Genomic DNA, 23,672 nt, shown 5'->3' with positions numbered 1-23,672 from the left:
GATGCTTTATATTCGATGTGAGGTATACAGTGATAGGCAGTAACAAGCTACGTAGCTTAACTACATTTTACAGTAGCTTGGCGGTAGCTTAGCTACTTTTTTAATGGGTAACTTTTACTGTAGCTTAGCTTAGCTACATTTTGCAGAATATGTCTTTATTTTTAAGTTATTATGCCATGATTTGACCAGTGTGGGAATAGAGTTTCTTCAATGCGGCCCCTTAGCTAAAATGAGTTTGACACCAATGGTGTAGACTGAAGTCACATTGATTCCAATCGGATTCGGACTACCTCAGGATGTGACCTGAATGTGATGCGAACAGATCCGATTTGAAGTTCAGACTGGCAAAACTGTCGCTTGAGGGCAAAATAATGGGATTTGGTGTGCAGTGTAAACGGGGCCTTAGACACTGGGGTGACCCCTAAAGGCAGAAACCAGAATAACTATGAGCACACTCATAATAATCCCACCCATTTGTGTTTAGATAAGCCACAGGAAAACTTGTTCTCTGGCAATCTTGTCTTTGCCTCTCACATTTCCGTCTTGAACAGGAAGGTCTTGACTTCATCGTCCGGCAGACCGTGGCCCAACAGCCCTTTTTCCTGTACTGGGCGGCTGACGCCACTCATTCCCCAGTCTACGCTTCCAGACGCTTCCTCGGGAAGAGCCAGCGAGGCCGGTGCGTTTCCCTATCGTTCACAAGCGATACGACCGGATGATCCTGTTTGCTGAGGGGAGACCGCCGGTTTGTGTTGTGCAGCTATGGCGATGCCGTGATGGAGCTGGACCACAGCGTCGGTCAAATCCTGTCACGGCTGAGGACTCTGGGTATCGAAAATAACACCTTTGTTTTCTTTACCTCGGACAATGGAGCCGCGCTCACGTCGGGCCCAAACGAGAGTAAGCACTGCAGTTAGAAATTGGGTGTTTATTTTCCCGCCCTCAGCCACTGATCTTTTTGTGCCTAGGTGGCAGCAACGGGCCCTTCCTCTGTGGGAAGGAGACCACCTATGAAGGGGGCATGAGGGAGCCCGCCATCGCCTGGTGGCCCGGAAACATCGCAGCAGGCACGGTGAGGACTTTTTTGGCCTCAGATTGATTGATTGATTGAGAAGTTTATTGACATCTTAAAGAATTGAATCCATGTAATGCTTTAAAAAGGTAAATGGATGGTACAAAAATCCAAAAGGCTTGTTTCCATTGTGGTCCAATAAATATTCATCACATTGGATATATTCAATAATACAATATATAACATGTATATCAAAAAATATGTTAAAAAATGGATAAATTATGTACATATACACAGTATACATGTCAGGTGATTTGAAAAACAATATATACCAAAAATGGGGGGGGGGGGGGGGATATACACTATGTACATGACTATGCACATGTTGACTCCAGAGTGTGCAAAACAGAATGAAAAAAAAAAGAAGCCAAATCTGATATTATTTTACACAGAACTACAACAATGATTGGCACCCTCAACTTAATATTTGGTAGCACACCCTTTGGAAAAAATACCGGTAACTGAAATCAATGGGTAACAAAGGTGCCAATAATTTTGTCCAGTCCATTTTCGGAGTTCTGTGTAAAATAATATCACATTTTGGCTTTTTTTTTTTTTTGTGTGTGTTGTTCCAATGCAAAGAAAAGAAATAAACATGTGAATTCCAAAGCATTTGTAATTTCACCAATTTTCTGGGAGAAGTGGTGAATTATCTGACAGAAATGCAGGGGTGCCAATATTTGTGGCCATGACTGCATTAATGTTAAAATTCTTATCATTTTGTAACATTATCCCAATTAATAATGAATAAAGCAAAACATGTTCTAGACCAGGGGTCGGGAACCTTTTTGGCTGAAAGAGCCATGAAAGCCAAATATTTTAAAATATATTTCCGTGAGAGCCATATAATATTTTTTAACACTGAATACAACTAAATGCATGCATTTTTAAGTAATACCAACATTTTTAGAGTACAATAAGTCTCCTATTCTTTTTAATAACATTGTTATTCTGAAGCTAACCAATAATAAATAAAATACTTCTTACCAATAATGTGACTTCTTGAACAGGTGCGGTAGAAAATGGATGAATGGATTAAAATCCATGAGAATGTTTTATGTTTATGTTTTAACATTATTTTTAACACTGTGATTACCAGCGGAATTATTAATTACTTATCATGTTAAGCAATGTCAGCTAAGATTTATCTGAGAGCCAGATGCAGTCATCAAAAGAGCCACATCTGGCTCTAGAGCCATAGGTTCCCTACCCCTGTTCTAGACCAAAAATCACTCCATATTCTCTACTGCTCGCTAGTGTCACCATATCTGAGGTTATTGTGCAGAAATATGGGGAAATAACTACAAAAGTACACTTCATTCATTAACGGTGTTACAAAAAAGATCAGTTAGAATAATACATAATTTCGGATATAGAGAACATACAATCCCTTTATTCATTGAATCGAAAATACTGAAATTCCACGACATAGTGAATTTGCAAACAGCTAAAATTATGCACAAAGCAAACTATAATCCGCTACCCAAGAATATACAACAATTCTTCTCAACAAAAGAGGAGACATATAATCTTAGAGAAAAAATGTATTTAAATAATTTGTATGCACGTACAACACTTAAGACCTTCAGTATATCAGTATGTGGAATTAAATTATGAAATGGATTAAGCAAAGAAATCAAAACATTTACTAATATAATCCACTTCAAGAAACTCTTCAAACTTAAAGTGTTTACAAAGTACAAAGAAGAAGAACCACGATAAACATTCTGAATTTATCTCATCCATCCATTCATTTTCAAAATAATCTTACTCATCTCACCATATTAAATATAACTTACTTCACCGATTATTATTTATTTATTTTTATTGTTATTACTTATGGAGTATATTGTGAATACAGTGAGAACAGGAATTGAACAAAAGTTTTAGCAACTTCTATGTAAAGGAAAAGGGGTAAGATAGAAGCTCTGCTTCTTCCTACTCCTTTTCGAACATGTTGAATAGAGAAACTGGAAATTGTGACATATCATGTTGTATGCATGCATGTTCCAAATAAACTCAAACTCAAATGCAGGGGTTCCGATATTTTTGGCTGTGACTGTATCAATGTTAAAATTGTTATCATTTTGTAACGTTATCCCAAAACATCTACCGTCAAAAGTCGCCGGGGCGCCCTCTCAGTTATGTCGCTTCCCGATGTTCCGCCTATCAACAGGTACCAGCAATGCAAATACAAAGCCGCAGGCGGCGTGCGGTCCTGTAAATCAGTTTGAGAGTGACGGAATAATTGATTTACTAATCCTCTGTATTGAGTTGCTTGTTTCCTTTTGTTTCTTTTGTGTCTTGTTTACCACTCGCTATCACAGCCGCCGCCGCCGCTGCGAGCGGTTTCGAACCCCGCGACATTATTTGCGACTTCCGTCGAGGGTGTGGGTGGGGGTAGATGTGAATCAGTGCAAGCGGAATTTTGGGAAGCACTTTTCCTCCTATTTCTGACTCTCTCCCCCTGCCGGGTGCCACTACCCGATGTAACCCCCCACCTACACCGTGATCCTTTAAGCCCGGGCGCTCCGCAAATGACTTTTAATTGTATTAGGGGCAGCTGTGACATGGGGCTGTGATGCGGCGGGATTTTTGGTGGCGGAGCCAGCGGAGGCTGCAGTCTGCGGTAAGCCTTGCCCCTGGCTCATCTCACAGGGTTGTGCTGGGCCCTGATAGCGCTGCGGTGTAGCGAGGGAGAGGGGGGATTGGGAGCGTCTTAAACTGGCTAATCTGTTTGTGTGTTTGCTGAGGTTGGATTGAGCCGTAATGAGGACTTCAGTATCTGAATATGCCAGGCGCCGGGGATAAAGGCGCGGGAAGGTGGGTGGGGTAGGGCGGCGGTGGGGGATTGCGAGGAAGACGTAAAAGAGGTGGCTGGGGCGCTGAGGAAGCTGTGTTGCATTCGCAGCGGCCTTGTCTTCGTAATTGTCTAACTCGTCTCTGCATGCGAGTGTACGGAATAATGAATATGCATGGGAGACTCATTCTGCCTGTGATGACCGCAAACCGTGGGTTTGCATATCAATGCAAAATATCGTTCCCCATCCAGCATGTGCACACTATGAAGATCTATAGATCCTCCCTGAAGCTCTCGAGGGCTCCGGTGACTAAGCTGCATTGTTGGCGCTATTGTACTCTGGATTTATCACTCTTTGTTGCTCGGCGGGAAGGCCAGAGCGGACGCCATCTTTATTGTGTGCACTTGTTTCAATCTGCACTTTGATGAAAGTCTCTCTCGGGCAAAGCGCTGGTGGAGAGACGATCGGCAGCCGCAGAAACGGTTGTTGTTGCACTGGATTTAGAGCAGCGGTGTCAAACTCATTTTAACTCACTAATATACACATCCTGTACATATACATTCACTGTACAAACATACATATACATGTACATATACATTCACTGTACAAACATACATATACACATACATGTACATATACATTCACTGTACAAACATACATATACATGTACATATACATTCACTGTACAAACATACATATACACATACATGTACATATACATTCACTGTACAAACATACATATACTGTACAAACATACTTATACACATAATGTACATATACATTCACTGTACAAACATACATATACACATACATGTACATGTACATTCACTGTACAAACATACATATACACATACATGTACATATACATTCACTGTACAAACATACATATACTGTACAAACATACTTATACACACAATGTACATATACATTCACTGTACAAACATACATATACACATTCTGTACATATACAAGTACATATACATACATACACTCATGCATATAATCACGTTTCATCAAACATATATTAACGTTGTTGCCCTAGGGGAAACTGGGTAACACATGGCACACTGACAAAGCTTAACCTATTGTTACTATAACAATCTACAAGGTTAATATAAGTTGCTTCTCTTTCTTCCCCTCCATTTTACGGTATTATTTTTTTATCTCTAGTTATCATTACGTATATGTATTGTTGCATTTGAACAATTGTATTGTTGATAATAGAGGTAAATTATTGGCATTGTTCATTATCAATAGCGCTATTTATATTGGTATTTGTATTGTTCCATTTGTAATGTAAAAATGCTCATTGTCATTTCTGTATTATTATTTATTTCGCTAACTGCTTCTTTGCTATCACTTTTACCATCATATTTGTACATATTGTATGTGCTGATGGTGTTCTATTGTTGTTGTTATTGTTGTGTTTGCTGTTGTTGTTTTTGTCTCTCTATCTAATCCCCCTCTTGTCCCCACAATTCCCCCCTCTGTCTTCCTTTTTTTCTCTTTCTATCCCCTCCTGCTCCGGCCCGGCTGCATCAAATGATAATATATACATTTAATAAAGTCAAATACAAATAAGGCAACAAGAGAAGTATTAAGTTAAAGTACCAATGATTGTCACAAACAAATTTGTCCTCTGCATTTGACCCATCCCCTTGTTCACCCCCTGGGAGGTGAGGGGAGCAGTGGGCAGCAGGGGTGCCGCGCCCGGGAATCATTTTTGGTGATTTAACCCCCAATTCCAACCCTTGATGCTGAGTGCCAAGCAGGAGGTAACGGGTCCCATTTTTATAGTCTTTGGTATGACTCGGCCGGGGTTTGAACTCACAACCTTCGATCTCAGGGCGGACACTCTAACCACTAGGCCACTGAGTTGGTTCTCTTTTGTAAAGTAAATCTGAACAGGGCATCTACATCAACTATATCATTTGCCTGAGGAGCTGGACAGGACACACAAAAAAATGAATAAAAAATAATAATAATAATAATAATAATAATAATAAAATAAAAACTAATTTTACCTTAGGGGCTGAATTGAAAAAAAAACATTCCCAAGTGGGCCGGACTGGTAAAATCACGGCATGATAACCTAAAAATAAAGACAACTTCTGTCAGGCCTGGGTCAAAAATAGGACTCAAATGCAAAAATGGAGAACAATCCGGCAGGCTTTTATTTTTTAATGTTTACTTTTCACCTCCTGAGTCAGGGCGATACAACAACGGCTATAAACTGACAACTAGGCAAAAAGGTATCAACAAAAGGTGAACAAACCGAAAATCACTCCGAAAGGACGAAACAAAAAATATCAATCTCCAACTATACTGTAATGGCCACAGGGGTCCATATATATATATATATATATATATATATATATATATATATATATATATATATATATATATATATATATATATATATATATATATTAGAGATGTCCGATAATATCTGACTGCCGATATTATCAGCCGATAAATGCTTTAAAATGTAATATCGGAAATTATCGTTATCGGTTTCAAAATTATCGGTATCTGTTTCAAAAAGTAAAATGTATGACTTTTGACCGCTGCTGCTCACTGCTCCCCTCACCTCCCAGATGGTGATCAAGGGTGATGGGTCAAATGCAGAGAATAATTTCGCCACACCTAGTGTGTGTGTGACAACCATTGCTACTTTAACTTAACTTTAAGATATATGTATTGTGTTTTTTTAGTGTTGTAGTCGTTCCCAGCTGAATATCAGGTCCCACCCGTTACTCCTTAACTTGCGTAGTGGCAGCGACACCCGGAGAACTTGGGTGCGTTTGTTACATTACTTAGCCAGGAATATAATTATGGAGTTTAACAACAACATAAAACGCTCCAAAAGGCGGGAGAAACAATGGGCTATAGAACTTCTACACGGTTTCTGGTCTAGAAAGATAATTAACAAAAATTCACTCAAAAAGAGGAAAGGAAGGAACTGTAAGAATAAACTGAACTCACCACTTCGACTTGAAAACTCAATACACCAGAAATCACTCTGCTTAAGAGGAGAAAAGGAAACTCAAAATACCAACGAGGAAATTCAGGATCAGGACACTCAAAGCAAGACGAGACAAGGCTTGGGCATGATGCTGGAGATGCAACGAGACAACGAGACATTCTGGGACAGAACAAAGGGAGACGCGGACTATAAGACACACGGGGTTAATGGGGAACAGGTGGAAACAATCAGGGATCAGGGATGACGTCAGGCTGATGACAACAAGAAGGGCAGGTGACCTGAAACGAGAGGAGAGTTATTTTTCTAACTAAAACATGAAATTCACAAGACAAAAACCAAAGGCAAGAACTCCCTCCCCGCGGTGTGACGACTTCAGATTGTTTTCTTTGTTTAAAAACAGAACCATGGCATGATAACCTAAAAATAAAGACAACTTCTGATAGTTTTCTTTGTTTAAAAATAGAACAGGCACATTAAATTCTGTCATAGCAGGGGGGGGGGGGGGGATTGCAGCTTGCTGCGAAGTTTGTTCTCCCGGGATGCAAACTGACTTTTCCGGACAAGGCGTGAAGGTAGGAACATGATTTAATCTTGACTCTCAAATAGGTACAAGCAAAAAGGCACACAAGGCGAAGGCACAACTTAAGGAAACAAAAGCTAACATTTAACATAAACTATGTACAGGGCAAAAACTCAATAACTGTGGCATGAACAAACACAACTTACTTGGCAAGGCATGAAGCAAACAATCGCATGACACAAGCAATGACGCCAGGCCGACTAACTGGCAAAGACAGGCTTAAATAATAGTCTCTGATTAGAGCAGGTGCGTGTCCCGAACACATGAGGCAGGTGAAACTAATCAGTCGCCATGGAAACTAAAACAAACAAGGATGCACAAAAACAGGAACTATGGAGTCTTAAACTAACAGAAAATAACAAAAAACATGATCCAGACCACAGATCTGAGAGGAGGTATGGGACCGGTACTTTTTAGAGGCGGTATAGTACCAAATATGATTCATTAGTATCGCGGTACTATACCAATACCGGTATACCGTACAACCCTAGTCCCTAAACATTAACATAATTCTCAGTTCACTGTAAACCGCTTTAAGTGTCCAGAAAGTCTATATCAGACCTGGGCAAATTAAGGCCCGTGGGCCACATGCGGCCCGTTGAGCTTTTCAATCAGGCCCGCCGGACATTCCCCAAAAATGTTTTTATAGATCTTTAAGACGGAAACTGTAGCTGCCATTATGATGTGCAGTGATGCTTTCTAATGACCGTAAGTCTTCAACTATACAAAGTATTTCAATGTTTGGAGTCTGCGCTTATGGATGATATACAAGTTACTATGGTAATTTAATTAGTTACTATGGTAATCTAATTAGTTACTATGGTCATCTAAGTCACAGCATCTCAGACGAGGCACCAAGCAGTGTGGGCGGGAAGCGTTTCCACAGACGCGGAAGAAGATTTTCACAACAAAGTTCTAAAGCTTAGTGATATATAGAATAGAATAGAATAGAAAGTACTTTATTGATCCCTGGGGGAAATTCAGCAAATATCAGATTGTAGGTGGGTTTTTTTGTACCCTTCGCGTTCATATTTCACTGTTGCATTTTTGTTGCGTTTCACTTGATTGTAAAATATGTGGATCGAAAGGGAGTGTGACGTTCATATTTTGTCAATATTCAGTGTTTTATCGTTTATAGAAAAATGTGAAATTTCATTCCGTTTTTTAAGGCCGTCTGTCATAACGTTTTTAGCATTCAATCAGACTTTATTGTGAGGTTTTTTATTAGTGTTCCTAAAAATAGATATACCGGCCCCCAGACACATTTTTTTTCTCTAAAATGTGGCCCCCCGAGTCAAAATAATTGCCCAGGCCTGGTGTATATGAATCCAATCCGTTATTCAGTATCATTATTACTTGATTGGTCGGTGAGGTTTTTTTCTAGGAGGTCTAGTGGAATGAAGGGTGTTGCAAAGCAGGTGCACGGAGAACATTCCTCTCAATTCCTGGGGGGGGGACGCGAGGGGCCTGGGGGATGAGGGAACAAAGATGGGGAGGCAGGTGGGTTCTCGGGCCCGTCGTGTCGCGGAGCATCACAATGCCTTTTTTTGTGGCACTTTATCAGACCGCGGACAGAGAGCGCCCTCCGATAACCGGCACGGGGCGCGCAGAGAAAAGAAAGCGAAAGGAAACACGTCGTTAACATGGAACGATGAGTCAGAGGAGAACAAAGGGTTTGAAGAAAGGATGGAGTTCAGTGCAGAATGCAAACGAGTCCGAGCTAATAAAGAAAGGTAACAAGAGCGACTTGTGGGGTAAATTCTCTGTCATAAACTTTTTAGTGTTTGCTCGTGCAAGGAATTACAAGCTCAGTTTGGCTTCTTATTGTTTCCCTTTTTACTGTGTGTGTGTGTGTGTGTGTGTGTGTGTGTGTGTGTGTGTGTGTGTGTGTGTGTGTGTGTGTGTGTGTGTGTGTGTGTGTGTGTGTGTGTGTGTGTGTGTGTGTGTGTGTGTGTGTGTGTGTGTGTGTGTGTGTGTGTGTGTGTGCACTTGTCTCACCATCCTTGTGTGGACATACACTTGACAAACCACCCTTTCTGTGAGGACCTTTTGACTTGTGAGGACATTTGCCTGGTCCTCACAACTACAGAAGTAAAATATTTTTTTTACTTTGTGTGTTTTGCATTCTGAAGTGAGGTTGCAACTCTCTACTCCCATCTAGTGCTAGATATCTTTTTTTCATCATTCTAGCTATAGTGGAAAGGGGGGCCCTCACAACCTACTAACCAAACGTAGGTCCACACAAAGTAGGCAAGACATGTATGTGTGTGTGTGTGTGTGCGCGCGTGTGTGCGCGCGTGTGTGTGTGTGTGTGTGTGTGTGTGTGTGTGTGTGTGTGTGTGTGTGTGTGTGTGTGTGTGTGTGTGTGTGTGTGTGTGAGAGACATCAATAAGGAAAAGTACCTTCCATATGAGGACCGGTGAACAAGTTAGGACATAAATCATGGTCCCAATACGGAAAACCATTGCATCTAATAAAGAGCCAAATACTAGAGTCCGTGAACATTGCTCCAAAGTCAGGATTTTTTGTTGATTTAATGTGCGTACAAAAGTAAACATTGACAGGTGCAAAAGCAGCAATGTCAGATAAAAGAAATTGAAATGCGCCCCCTTTGGCCAAAAAATAAATACAAATAAAAATGTATATAGAGACATACTGTAATAACTTGAAGTAAATAATGAAGATTAAAAACCAATTACAAACAAAAATATAAAATTAACTAAAAGCAGTCTTTTTCTCACAATGTGTCGACTTCTTTCTTATATGATTGGGAACAATTTCTCATATTCTTTCTGTTTCTGTAATATTGCATTATTTTCTCGTGAAATTATTACTTTTTTATGTACAATCATTACTTTTTAATGCAAAACGGTGACATTTGTCATATACAATTCTGACTTATATCACAAGGTTGCCAATTTTGTTGTTCTCGTAAAATAATGACATTTTCTGAATAAAATTATGACTTTGGTCATAATTTTGCCAAGAAAAGTTCCGATTATTATTATAATATCGGCAACATTTTTAAGTTTTCTTATGAAATTGTGACTTTTAGCGAGTAAAATTACGACTCTTTTCATAAAATTGCCAACATTTTAAGAGTTTCTTGTAAAATTGCGACTGTTATTGAGTAAAAATCCAACTTTTATTGCACAAATGTTCAGTTTTTCATGTAAAATTTTGACTTGCGTCAAATAAAATTACGACTTGTATTATAACACTGCCAAAATTCCAAGTTTTTCTTGTGAAATTGTGACCTTTTTCTTGTGGAATTCCAACTAATTTTTCAGAACAAGCTTTTTTATATTTGCATAGTATGCATATATTATTAATGTTGTAAATACAAATCTTTATATATCTAGAAAGGGTGGTCCTAAAGAGGTAGGCATTTTTCAGAGGTCTCAAGGGGGTAACAAGTACAAGAGTGTGTGTGTGTGTGTGTGTGTGTGTGTGTGTGTGTGTGTGTGTGTGTGTGTGTGTGTGTGTGTGTGTGTGTGTGTGTGTGTGTGTGTGTGTGTGTGTGTGTGTGTGTGTTCTGGTATTTCTACCCTTCTTGAGACATCAATAAGGAAAAGTGCCTTCCATATGAGGAGGTGTGAACAAGTTAGGACATAAATCATGGTCCCAATACGGAAAACCATTGCATCTAATAGAGAATGTCTCATTTGCACCCCTGGTGGTGAAATCTATCAAAATGAGGGTGGTCCCAAAAAGGAGGAATTTTTCAAATTGACCGTGTGTCGGTTTTAAAAGTGCTCCCCTCTGGTCAACATGTGAAATAACAAGTGTGTGTAAAAATTTGAAATGCGCCCCCTTTGGCCAAAATTAAAAATATATATATTTTTTTTAAAGTATATAGAGATATACTGTAATAACGTGAAGTTAATATAAGATTAAAAAACAATTATAAACAAAAAATAAAAGTATTTTTCTCACAATGTGTCGACTTCTTTCTTATAAAATTGGGAACAATTTCTCATATTGTTTCTGTAATATTGCAATATTTTCTCGTAAAATTATTACTTTTTTATGTACAATCATTACTTTTTATTGCAAAACGGTGACATTTGTCATATAAAATTCTGACTTTTATCACAATTTTGCCAATTTTGTTGTTCTCGTAAAATAGTGACATTTTCTGAGTAAAATTATGACTGTGGTCATAATTTTGCCAAGTAAAAATTTGGATTATTATAATAATATTGGCAACATTTTTAGGTTTTCTTATAAAATTGTGACTTTTGTCGAGTAAAATTACGACTCTTTTCATAAAATTGCCCAAAATGTGAAGTGAAGTGAATTACATTTATATAGCGCTTTTTCTCAAGTGACTCAAAGCGGTTTACATTGTGAAACCCAATATCTAAGTTACATTTAAACCAGTGTGGGTGGCACTGGGAGCAGGTGGGTAAAGTGTCTTGCCCAAGGACACAACGGCAGTGACTAGGATGGCGGAAGCGGGGATCGAACCTGCAACCCTCAAGTTGCTGTTACGGCCGCTCTACCAACCAAGCTATACCGTCCCAATGTAAGAGTTTCTTGTAAAATTGCAACTGGTATTGAGTAAAATTCCAACTTTTATCATAGTATTGCACAAATGTTCAGTTTTTCTTGTAAACTTTTGACTTGCGTTGAGTAAAATTACGACTTTTATTATAATACTAGAGGTAGGCATTTTTTCGGCGGTCTCAAGAAGGTAACAAATACGAGTGTGAGTGTGTGTGGGTGTGTTTGTGTAAAAACACACAAATTAAAAGGCAAGTTAAGGACTAAATCTGTGTGTGAGAGTGTCGGGACGTGGATCATGGAATGCATTGCACCCACTAGTTGTGGCTGTGGAAAAAAAAGTGAATTAATTTTAGAGTGTGTGCGTGTGTGTGTGTGTGTGTGTGTGTCAGTGTGTGTGTGTGGATAGGAGCACAGCAGCACATGACCGCGCAGCTGCAGAGGCCTGATAGCACTATCTGATTGTGAGCGTGCCGTCTCCCTCCAAGGCTCGCTCAGGAGAGAATGGAACGGAAGATCAAGGATGACAGCGGAAAAATGGCATTCTATCTGAAAATAGTTCAAAGTTTATAAATAAAATAAAGCTTTCTCTCCGAGACTGGGCGAGGGAGATAAAACCGCAGCTCGCTCCGGCTGCAGACGCTTGCTCGCCCGGGCCGTGTCCTCTGCCTACTTCCTCTTCCCTTTTCTTCGCTCGATCCGTTCCCTTCCTCCCCTCCAAGAGAGAAAAAAAAAAAACTCATTTAAAAAGAGATGCGTTTTATACACAAAAGCTGCAAGCAGAGATTAGGTGCAGTGAAGAAATGCACCTCTTCTCCTCGTGTACGCACATGGACACTATCAGCACTATACGTGTTCACTTTCATGATAAAATCCAGCATAAAAGAGGACAGTTTTGGTCATTCTCGAGTGCAGGATGGCCCGTTCTCCATTTGTTTTTCCACCGCTGGCTCTGAGGCGGTGAATTGTGGCGCCGCAGTGACATTATAGTTAGTGAGTGTATGTGCTCTCCTGTAATTGTGTTTCTATTAATAGCAGCGTTTGTTTTATAAATTGGATTGTAGCGTGACATCACCATTTCATACCACAGTGGAACCTCTAATGCGGAACGCAGAAGGTACCCATGTTTCCCATAGCAAATAACAATAATAAGAAATGATAGTGAAGTACATCACATTTAAATGGACACTATTGACCGTAAGTGACTCTTCACATCGTGAGTTCAAACCCCCGGCCGAGTCATACCAATGACTATAAGAATGGGACCCATTACCTCCCTGCTTGGCACTCAGCATCAAGGGTTGGAATTGGGGGTTGAATCACCAAAAATTATTCCTGGGCGCGGCCACCGCTGCTGCTCACTGCTCCCCTCACCTCCCAGGGGGTGGTCAAGGGTGATGGGTCAAATGCAGAGAATAATTTCGCCACACCTAGTGTGTGTGTGACAATCATTGGTACTTTAACTTAACCTGTTATACAAGTAGACACAAATAAAGACTGTCAAACTATCAAAAATATTTAATAGTGATTAATCACACTTAGTCCCTAGTTAACTTGTAATTATTCATGATTAATCACATATAGAAGTTTTTTTTTCAATCTTTAATAAGTATACCTGAGGCAAGTCAAGGGACGGCAAGTGCTCCACAGAAAATTACGAGAAGGCAACGTTAGAAATAAAACCATCATAATTTATATTTACAAAACCTGTGAAGTTGGCACGTTGTGTAAATAAAAACAGAATACAATGATTTGCAAATCCTTTTTAACTTTTTTTCAATTGGAATACAATTCAAAGACAAGATATGTTGAATGTTCAAACTGAAAAACATATATTTGTTTGGCAAATAATCATTAACTTGGAGTTTAATGGCAGTAACACATTGCAAACAAGTTGGCACAGGGGCATTTTTACCACTGTGTTACATGGCCTTTCCTTTTAACAACACTCAGTGAATGTTTGGGAACTGAGGAAACCCAATTTTTGAAGCTTCTCAGGTGGAATTATTTCCCATTCTTGCTTGATGTACAGCTTAAAGGCCTACTGAAAAAATGTTTCTTATTTAAACGGGGATAGCAGATCCATTCTATGTGTCATACTTGATCATTTCACGATATTGCCATATTTTTGCTGAAAGGATTTAGTAGAGAACATCGACGATAAAGTTCGCAACTTTTGCTCGCTGATAAAAAAAAGCCTTGCCTGTACCGGAAGTAGCGTGACGTCGCAGGTTGAAAGGTTCCTCACATTTCCCCATTGTTTACACCAGCAGCGAGAGCGATTCGGACCGAGAAAGCGACGATTACCCCTTTAATTTGAGCCAGGATGAAAGATTCGTGGATGAGGAACGTGAGAGTGAAGGACTACAGTGCAGTGCAGGACGTATCTTTTTTCGCTCTGACCGTAACTTAGGTACAAGCTGGCTCATTGGATTCCACACTTTCTCCTTTTTCTATTGTGGATCACGGATTTGTATTTTAAACCACCTCGGATACTATATCCTCTTGAAAATGAGAGTCGAGAACGCGAAATGGACATTCACAGTGACTTTTATCTCCACGACAATACATCGGCAAAGCACTTTAGCTACGGAGCTAACGTGATAGCATCGTGCTTAAATGCAGATAGAAACAAAAGAAATATGCCCCTGACTGGAAGGATAGACAGAAGATCAACAATACTACCAAACTCTGGACCTGTAACCACACGGTTAATGCTGTACCGCCTGACGAAGCCTAGCAATGCTGTTGCTAACGACGCCATTGAAGCTAACTTAGCTACGGGACCTCGACAGAGCTATGCTAAAAACATTAGCTCTCCACCTACGCCAGCTCTCATCTGCTCATCACCACCCGTGCTCACCTGCGTTCCAGCAATCGACGGAGCGACGAAGGACTTCACCCGATCATCGATGCGGTTGGCGGCTAGCGTCGGATAGCGAGTCTGCCAAGTCAAAGTCCTCCTGGTTGTGTTGCTGCAGCCAGCCGCTAATACACCGATCCCACCTACAGCTTTCTTCTTTGCAGTCTCCATTGTTCATTAAACAAATTGCAAAAGATTCACCAACACAGATGTCCAGAATACTGTGGAATTTTGCGATGAAAACAGAGCTGTTTGTATTGGGATACAATGGTGTCCGAATACTTCCGCTTCAACCATTGACGTCACGCGCATACGTCATCATACATAGACGTTTTCAACCGAAAGTTTCGCGGGAAATTTAAAATTGCACTTTATAAGTTAACCCGGCCGTATTGGCATGTGTTGCAATGTTAAGATTTCATCATTGATATATAAACTATCAGACTGCGTGGTCGGTAGTAGTGGGTTTCAGTAGGCCTTTAAGTTGTTCAACTATCTCCGTTGTGGTATTTTAGGCTTCATAATGTGTTCCACATTTTCAATGGGAGACCGGTCTGGACTACAGGCAGGCCAGTCTAGTACCCGCACTCTTTTACTATGAAGCCACGCTGTTGTAACACGTGCAGAATGTGACTTGGCGTTATCTTGCTGAAATAAGCAGGGGCGTCCATGATAACGTTGCTTGGATGGCAACATGTGTTGCTCCAAAACCTGTATGTACCTTTCAGCAATAATGGTGCCTTCACAGATGTGTAAGTTACCCATGCCTTGGGCACTAATACGTATGTGTTCGGGACGCTCACCTGTTCCCCGAGCATTAATCAGAGGCATTATTTAAGCCTGCCTTTGCCGGTCAGTCGGCCTGGCTTCTTTGTTTGCTTATGCTACAGTTACGTGAGTATTCCTTGTCTTTTTGCCTACGCTAAGTGTTAGCGTTTGCTTCGAGTGCGATCGGCACATTTTTTTGGTACTTGTTTGAGTTCTACAAATAAATCATGTTCCTACCCGCACGTCCTGTCCGGAGTGGTCCGTTTGCATCCCGGGGGAACGAACCTCGCAGCAAGCTGCGACCCCCCCCGTGCGTAACAACAGTGTTGTAAAATAAATATCAAAATGTAGTTTATAAAACGTATATTAAAATGTACGTACTTGTTTGTTTTGGTGTCGAATACGACCTAAAAAATTTGGATACGTCATTTCAAAATTTAATTAAGTGAATCTTTGGCGTACCGCCAGGTGGAGCCTGCGTACCACAGTTTGCCTTAGACAGATAATTTTCAAGTTGACAATGGACCGTTTTGGCTTTGTTCACACTGCAGGTCGATTCTGACATTTTTTTGCCCATATATGACCTGTATCAGATTTGTTTACGTCGATGTGAACGGTGCAATTCCACATGTATACGGTCCGTCCCAGACCTCTTTCGTGTGTGGATATAAATCGTCTTAAATGTCTTTTGCTCTCTTTCTCCCTCGCCGTTGTTTTTCTTTTAGCCATCTCTCTCCACCGCCACCCTCCGCTTTTCACCGCCACACGGGTCACGGCATCCACAGCATGACTCACAGCACCGCTCTCATGTTTGCTTTAGTAGTCATATAGAAACAATGTCTGCGTATTTTAAGTTCAAGGCATTTCATGCGGTCTGGTTTTTGTAATTTTTTATTAGTTAAACTCATTAAGCAAATCATCGAAGCAAGAAAATAAAAACCTATGCTTTTTCCAATCTGATTATTGAATTTATTTATAATCATTTATCAACGTACAGTCTTGGTCAAAAGTTGACATACACTTGTAAAGAACGTAATGTCATGGCTGTCTTGAGTTTCCAATCATTTCTACAACTCTTATTTTTTTGTGATAGAGTGATTGGAGCACATACTTGTTGGTCCCAAAAAACATTCATGAAGTTTGGTCCTTTTATGAATTTATTATGGGTCTACTGAAAATGTGAGCAAACCTGCTGGGTCAAAAGTATACATACAGCAATGTTAATATTTGCTTACATGTCCCTTGGCAAGTTTCACTGTAATAAGGCGCTTTTGGTAGCCATCCACAAGCTTCTGGTTGAATTTTTGACCACTCCTTTTGACAAAATTGGTGCAGTTCAGCTAAATTTGTTGGTTTTCTGACATGGACTTGTTTCTTCAGCATTGTCCACACGTTTAAGTCAGGACTTTGGGAAGGCCATTCTAAAACCTTAATTCTAGCCTGATTTAGCCATTCCTTTACCACTTTTGACGTGTGTTTGGGGTCATTGTCCTGTTGGAACACCCAACTGCGCCCAACCTCCTAGCTGATGATTTTAGGTTGTCCTGAAGAATTTGGAGGCAATCCTCCTTTTTCATTGTCCCATTTACTCTCCGTAAAGCACCAGTTCCATTTGGCAGCAAAATAGGCCCAGAGCATAATACTACCACCACCATGCTTGACAGTAGGTTTGGTGTTCCTGGGATTAAAGGCCTCACCTTTTCTCCTCCAAACATATTCCTGGGTATTGTGGCCAAACAGCTCAATTTTTGTTTCATTCATAAGAGTTGTAGAAATTATTGGACACAGCCATGACATTATGTTCTTTACAACTTTAGACCACAACTGTGTTTGATCAATTTAATTGATAAAATGTTGCAGCCGTAAACTGGGATAGATAATGGATCAATGGATGGACTTGTTTGAGTGTTAATACTTACATTGTATTAACATTTTTTTAGTTCATGTAGTCAAACAAAATTGTCTTTCTTAGATTTATTGAAAAGCTCGAACAGTCCAACAAATTCACAGGTCACACACATAGCAAGTATTGTTTTTAAAGTGTGCCCTGAGGGAAAGGAGCACATTGCTCTTTTACACTTAACAATGGGTGGGAGAGTGGGACTAAGCACAGATTGGAAGGAGGTTGAGTTGAGTTTGTGTATATTTGGAACATGCATGCATACAACATGATACATCACAATTTCCAGTTTCTCTATTCAACATGTTCGAAAAGGAGTAGGAAGAAGCAGACCTTATTTAATCCTACCCCTTTTCCTTTTTGTAGCAGTTGCTAAAACTATTGTTCACTTCCCCATTCTCAATTTATTCACAATATACTCCGAAGTAATAACAATACAAATAAATAAATAATAATTAGTGAAGTAAGTTATATTTCATATGGTGAGATAAGTAAGATTATCTAAAATGAATGGATGGATAAAATAAATTCAGAATGTTTATCATGGTTCTTCTTCTTCTTTGTACTTTGTAAACACTTTAAGTTTGAAGAGTTTCTTGAAGTGGATCATATTAGTACATTGTTTGATTTCTTTGCTTAATCCATTCCATAATTTAATTCCACATACTGATATACTGAAGGTCTAAAGTGTTGTACGTGCGTACAAATGTTTAAATTAAATTTGTATCTAAGATTGTATTTCTCCTCTTTTGTTGAGAAACATTGTTGTACATTCTTGGGTAGCAGATTATAGTTTGCTTTGTGTACAATTTTAGCTGTTTGCAAATTCACTGTGTCATGGAATTTGAGTATTTTTGAATAAATAAATAAAGGGTTTGGATGTTCTCTATATCCAACATTATGTGTTATTCTATCTGATCTTTTTTGTAACGCTGTTAATGAATGAAGTGTACTTTTGTAGTTATTTCCCCATATTTCTGCACAATAACTCCGATATGGTAACACTAGCGAGCAGTGGAGAATATGGAGTGATGTTTGGTCCAGAGCATGTTTTGCTTTATTCATTATTGACGTGTTTCTTGCTACTTTATGTTGAATATTTTTTACATGAGATTTCCAGTTCATTCTATCATCAATCATTATACTTAGAAATGTGGTTACATTTACTCTTTCAATTTCTGTTCCGTCTATTTGTATTTGTGTTTGACTTTCCCTTCTAGTGTTACCAAATAGCATTATTTTAGTTTTTTAGGGGGCATATGACACAACAACAGCAGAAGTACCAACAGTTTAGACAACGGTGCACTGTTAACTGGAACGAACTTTCGACATGAGCAATGAGAAGGGAGAAGAGATACTTTCCCATTGAGTCGTGCAGACAAGGTCGTTCTCTGGTCAGAATGTGCTTTTCAAAGTAATACTGCAGTTCATACAAAGGCACATATGTTTTCCATCACAACATAATACATTGTATAATTGTATTTCAATTACTTCTAGGTTAAAATACTCTCTTTTTTCCCACCTGAGTGTGTTCCATTTGTGCTTCCACAGGTGAGTTTCCAACTGGGCAGTGTGATGGACCTGTACACCACTAGCTTAGCGCTGGCTGGCATCAGCCCGCCCGATGATCGAATCCTGGATGGACTGGACCTGACAGCAATCCTCCTGAACACGTCCCAACCACTGCAAAACAGGTGAATGTCTAATCCTCACTGAGATTTGTTCTGGACCATTGCAACCATAATTTTAAAAAATTATGTATTTATCTTTATTAGACCAATCTTCTATTACCGTGGGAATGAGCTAATGGCGGTCAGGCTTGGACAATACAAGGCCCACTACTGGACTTGGACAAACTCGTGGGATGAGTTTAAAAAGGTGAGAGAACTGCACGGTCAATACAAAAGTCTTGGGACCCCCCCCCCACCCCCCCCCCCCCCCCACCCCACCCACCCATGGGTTGGGCTAGTTTCCTCTCAATCGTAATTCTTTATTTTCGATATTGTGTACCGATTCATGCTTCTAACTTAGTGAAAACAAGGGAAAGGTCCATACAAGCATGCTTGGATGAGTTTAGTTTAGTGTGGAAATTCTTTTAAGAGCTCTGACCTCAACTCCTTCAAACATCTTTGGAAGACCAGGACCAGAGATAGCGATTCCAACAATACTAACCTCAGTCCCAATACACCCAAGAGAATAGAATAGAATAGAATAGAATAGAATAGAATGGACTTTATTGTCATTATATTTGCATATAACGAGATTAAGGACTCCAGGTGCGGTAGTGGGAACAAATATGGGATAAAAATAAATAAATAATAAAATAAAATAAATTACACCACAGGCAATAAAGAAAAAAACTAACAATTGAAATAAACAGAACATTTAGGAGGGAAGAGTCCACGCAGATTCTTTAATTCTGATGCTGTGTAAAATATTGAGATTAAAAATGTATTGTATACAAAAACAGTTAAGTACAAACATTAGCAATACCAGCGCAGGAGAGAAAACGTAGCTGTCTGAAGGTCGGAGCAACCTTTTAAAATGGTCGCCCTCCTCGCATGCCTTGGCGGGGATCGAAACTGAAAGTTAACCTGGCTTGTGTGCCGAGTGCGCAAACATTCTTCTCTAGGGTTGTCAAAAAATATATATTTTTGTAGTAATTGTGGTTCTTATTTGTAACTATTTTTAGCGTGGCGAAGTTGGTAGAGTGGCCGTGCCAGCAATCGGAGGGTTGCTGGTTACTGGGGTTCAATCCCCACCTTCTACCATTCTAGTCACGTCCGTTGTGTCCTTGGTGGCTCACCCTTTCTCCTGATGGCTGCTGGTTAGCGCCTTGCATGGCAGCTCCCGCCATCAGTGTGTGAATGTGTGTGTGAATGGGTGAATGTGGAAATACTGTCAAAGCGCTTTGAGTACCTTGAAGGTAGGAAAGCGCTATACAAGTATAACCCATTTATCATTTATATGTATATTTTTTTTCTGTCCTGGCCAACCACTCATATTGTTGATGTAGATGATCATATCTGCTGTGCAGATTGACATTAGAGAAGAGAAGTGAGGGATACTTATTTCTCTTGTTGCCTTATTTGTATTTGACTTTATTAAATGTTTGGGTAGAATTTTATTTAACAAAACCAGTTTTTTAAGTAATATAGAACTGTATTAGATTTGTTTATCTATTTTATGGAGGAATATAGTTAATCATAGAACTGGCATTCAATGTTATTAACAAAAAGCTTGACCAAGAATCATTTTGAATCAAATGGAATCTTCACCCCTAAGAATCTAATCAAATTCATGTGGTGCCCAAAAATTCTTAGCCCTACTCTTCTCCCCTCGTCTTGTTCCTGGTGCCTCTTCTTTTGGAATTTGAATGAGGTGCAATAATGTGTGTGTGTGTATTTGCAAAATAAAAATCACAGCGTGTATTCATGTTATGTCCTTGATCACGATGTACTGTACATGTACAGTTCTCTCTGTCCAAAGGTGGGAAAATATTCCTCTAACAGATGAAAGGACAAATGACTCACAGGTCAAGGGTTAAAGCTCTTGGTGTGGAAGGGTCTTTCCATCAAATCAGTGCCATTTACATCCCCAAGAAACTATATTAATGTAGAATAAAACTAACTGTAAAACACATTGTTTTAATAAGCAAAGTGTTCTGCACATTGCTGTGACTGCATATTTAATAAGTACATTTTCAAACATTATTTTAAACTACCTTAAACACTGTAAAGATAATATATATATATATATATATATATGCAATCCAATCCCAAAACCAAACCCGACCCAGCAACATTCAGAACTGCAATAAACAGAGCAATTGAGAGGAGACACAAACACGACACAGAACAAACCAAAAGTAGTGAAACAAAAATGAATATTATCAACAACAGTATCAATATTAGTTACAATTTCAACATAGCAGTGATTAAAAATCCCTCATTGACATTATCATTAGACATTTATAAAAAATAAATAAAAAAAGAACAATAGTGTCACAGTGGCTTACACTTGCATCGCATCTCATAAGCTTGACAACACACTGTGTCCAATATTTTCACAAAGATAAAATAAGTCATATTTTTGCTTAATTTAATAGGTAAAACAAATTTACATTTTTGCAATCAGTTGATAAAACATTGTCCTTTACAATTATAAAAGCTTTTTACAAAAATCTACTACTCTGCTTGCATGTCAGCAGACTGGGGTAGATCCTGATGAAATCCTATGTATTGAATGAATAGAGAATCGCTTTGAATCTGGAAAAAATCGTTTTTGAATCGAGAATCGTGTTGAATTGAAAAAAAAAATCGATTTTGAATCGAATCGTGACCCCAAGAATCGATATTGAATCGAATCGTGGGACACCCAAAGATTCACAGCCCTAATATATACCGTAATTTCCGGACTATAAGCCGCTACTTTTTCCCCTCGTTCTGGTCCCTGCGGCTTATACAAGGGTGCGGCTTATTTACGGCCTGTTCTTCTCCGACACCGACGAAGAGGATTTCGGTGGTTTTAGTACGCAGGAGGAAGACGATGACACAATGATTAAAGACTGACTTTTCATATACCGGTAGGCTGGTTATTTTGATAACGTACAGGCGAGCACTTTGTATTACTTTGCACCGTTGTAATATTTGTACTCTGCACGAATGCTGTTCGCCATGTCAAAGATGTGAAAGTTTGATTGAATGATTGAAAGATTTATTGCTAATAAATGGGACGCTTTGCGTTCCCAAACAGTCATCTCTGTCCCGACAATCCCCTCCGTGGTAGCAGGAACCCCTATATACTACGGTAATTACACATCAAAACCCTGCGGCTTATAGTCAGGTGCGGCTTATATATGGAGCAATCTGTATTTTCCCCTAAATTTAGCTGGTGCGGCTTATAGTCAGGTGCGGCTTATAGTCCGGAAATTACGGTATATACACTACCGTTCAAAAGTTTGGGGTCACATTGAAATGTCCTTATTTTTGAAGGAAAAGCACTGTACTTTTCAATGAAGATAACTTTAAACTAGTCTTAACTTTAAAGAAATACACTCTATACATTGCTAATGTGGTAAATGAATATTCTAGCTGCAAATGTCTGGTTTTTGGTGCAATATCTACATAGGTGTATAGAGGCCCATTTCCAGCAACTATCACTCCAGTGTTCTAATGGTACAATGTGTTTGCTCATTGGCTCAGAAGGCTAATTGATGATTAGAAAACCCTTGTGCAATCATGTTCACACATCTGAAAACAGTTTAGCTCGTTACAGAAGCTACACAACTGACCTTCCTTTGAGCAGATTGAGTTTCTGGAGCATCACATTTGTGGGGTCAATTAAACGCTCAAAATGGCCAGAAAAAGAGAACTTTCATCTGAAATTCGACAGTCTATTCTTGTTCTTAGAAATGAAGGCTATTCCACAAAATTGTTTGGGTGACCCCAAACTTTTGAACGGTAGTGTATGTCTAGCTTGTCTGCTATTGTGTGCTTAGCTGTTGCGTAGATTCTAGTAGCGTATAGCTTACCATGATTTGTCCGTAAATATCGGATGTTTTTGATGTAATCCGATACTTTTTTTTAATGTCGCTAATATCGGACAACAATATTGGCTCAGTACACCCCTATATAGTTATGTCCACAAAGGACAGTAAGCTCTCCCGTTTTCAGTTCATGTAAGTGTAATGAGCGGGTGTCCCAATACTTTCGTCAATACTGTATATTCTAATCACACGTCGAACCCCCTTTTGTGGCTTTCTCTGCTGGTGTCGCGACGAAAATGTCTCATCAGTCGACTGCTGCGTACATCACAGCGTAATGAATATTAACGAGGAGCCCGCAAATCAGCAAACTTGCATCATTCATCAACCAGTAGACTTGTTTGTTTCGGCTCCAGCGGAGAAGTTCCTCCTGGCAATTTACATATCAACATTTCCTGCTGTGGACTTCTTTTGCCATCATGGAGCTTTTAAAAAAAAAAAAAAAAAGAATGTAATCAACAACTTTGTGTTGCTTACATGTATCAGGATGAGATGAGATGTTTGAGAAGCAGGGCAGCCTTCTCCTCCTCCCGCCTTTTTCTCGGGATTCGGGTTTGCTTTATGCCCCATCGGTCGCTTAAATTGCTCTCTCCTTCAGGGCCGCTGAATCAATAGCAGCCTTCTTTATCATCTCATGCGAACTGAAGTGGA

General features: G+C 39.5%; 1 protein-coding gene across 2 annotated transcripts in view; it reads left to right on the top strand.

The window, feature by feature from the left end:
• galns (galactosamine (N-acetyl)-6-sulfatase) overlaps window positions 1-23,672 on the top strand; it is a 75,135-nt gene that overhangs the window by 23,150 nt on the left and 28,313 nt on the right. For both annotated transcript variants that reach the window (XM_062033687.1, XM_062033686.1), the window contains exons 7-11: window positions 552-679; window positions 761-900; window positions 969-1,072; window positions 19,028-19,170; window positions 19,252-19,354. In XM_062033687.1, the coding sequence (XP_061889671.1) occupies window positions 552-679; window positions 761-900; window positions 969-1,072; window positions 19,028-19,170; window positions 19,252-19,354 (618 nt within the window). The remainder of the gene's footprint in view (window positions 1-551; window positions 680-760; window positions 901-968; window positions 1,073-19,027; window positions 19,171-19,251; window positions 19,355-23,672) is intronic.

The sequence above is a fragment of the Entelurus aequoreus genome, linkage group LG02, assembly GCF_033978785.1.
Source record: "Entelurus aequoreus isolate RoL-2023_Sb linkage group LG02, RoL_Eaeq_v1.1, whole genome shotgun sequence".
Taxonomy (NCBI): Eukaryota; Metazoa; Chordata; class Actinopteri; order Syngnathiformes; family Syngnathidae; genus Entelurus; species Entelurus aequoreus.
Note: the sequence above shows the minus strand (reverse complement) of the source record. Positions and strands in the feature narration are given on the sequence as shown.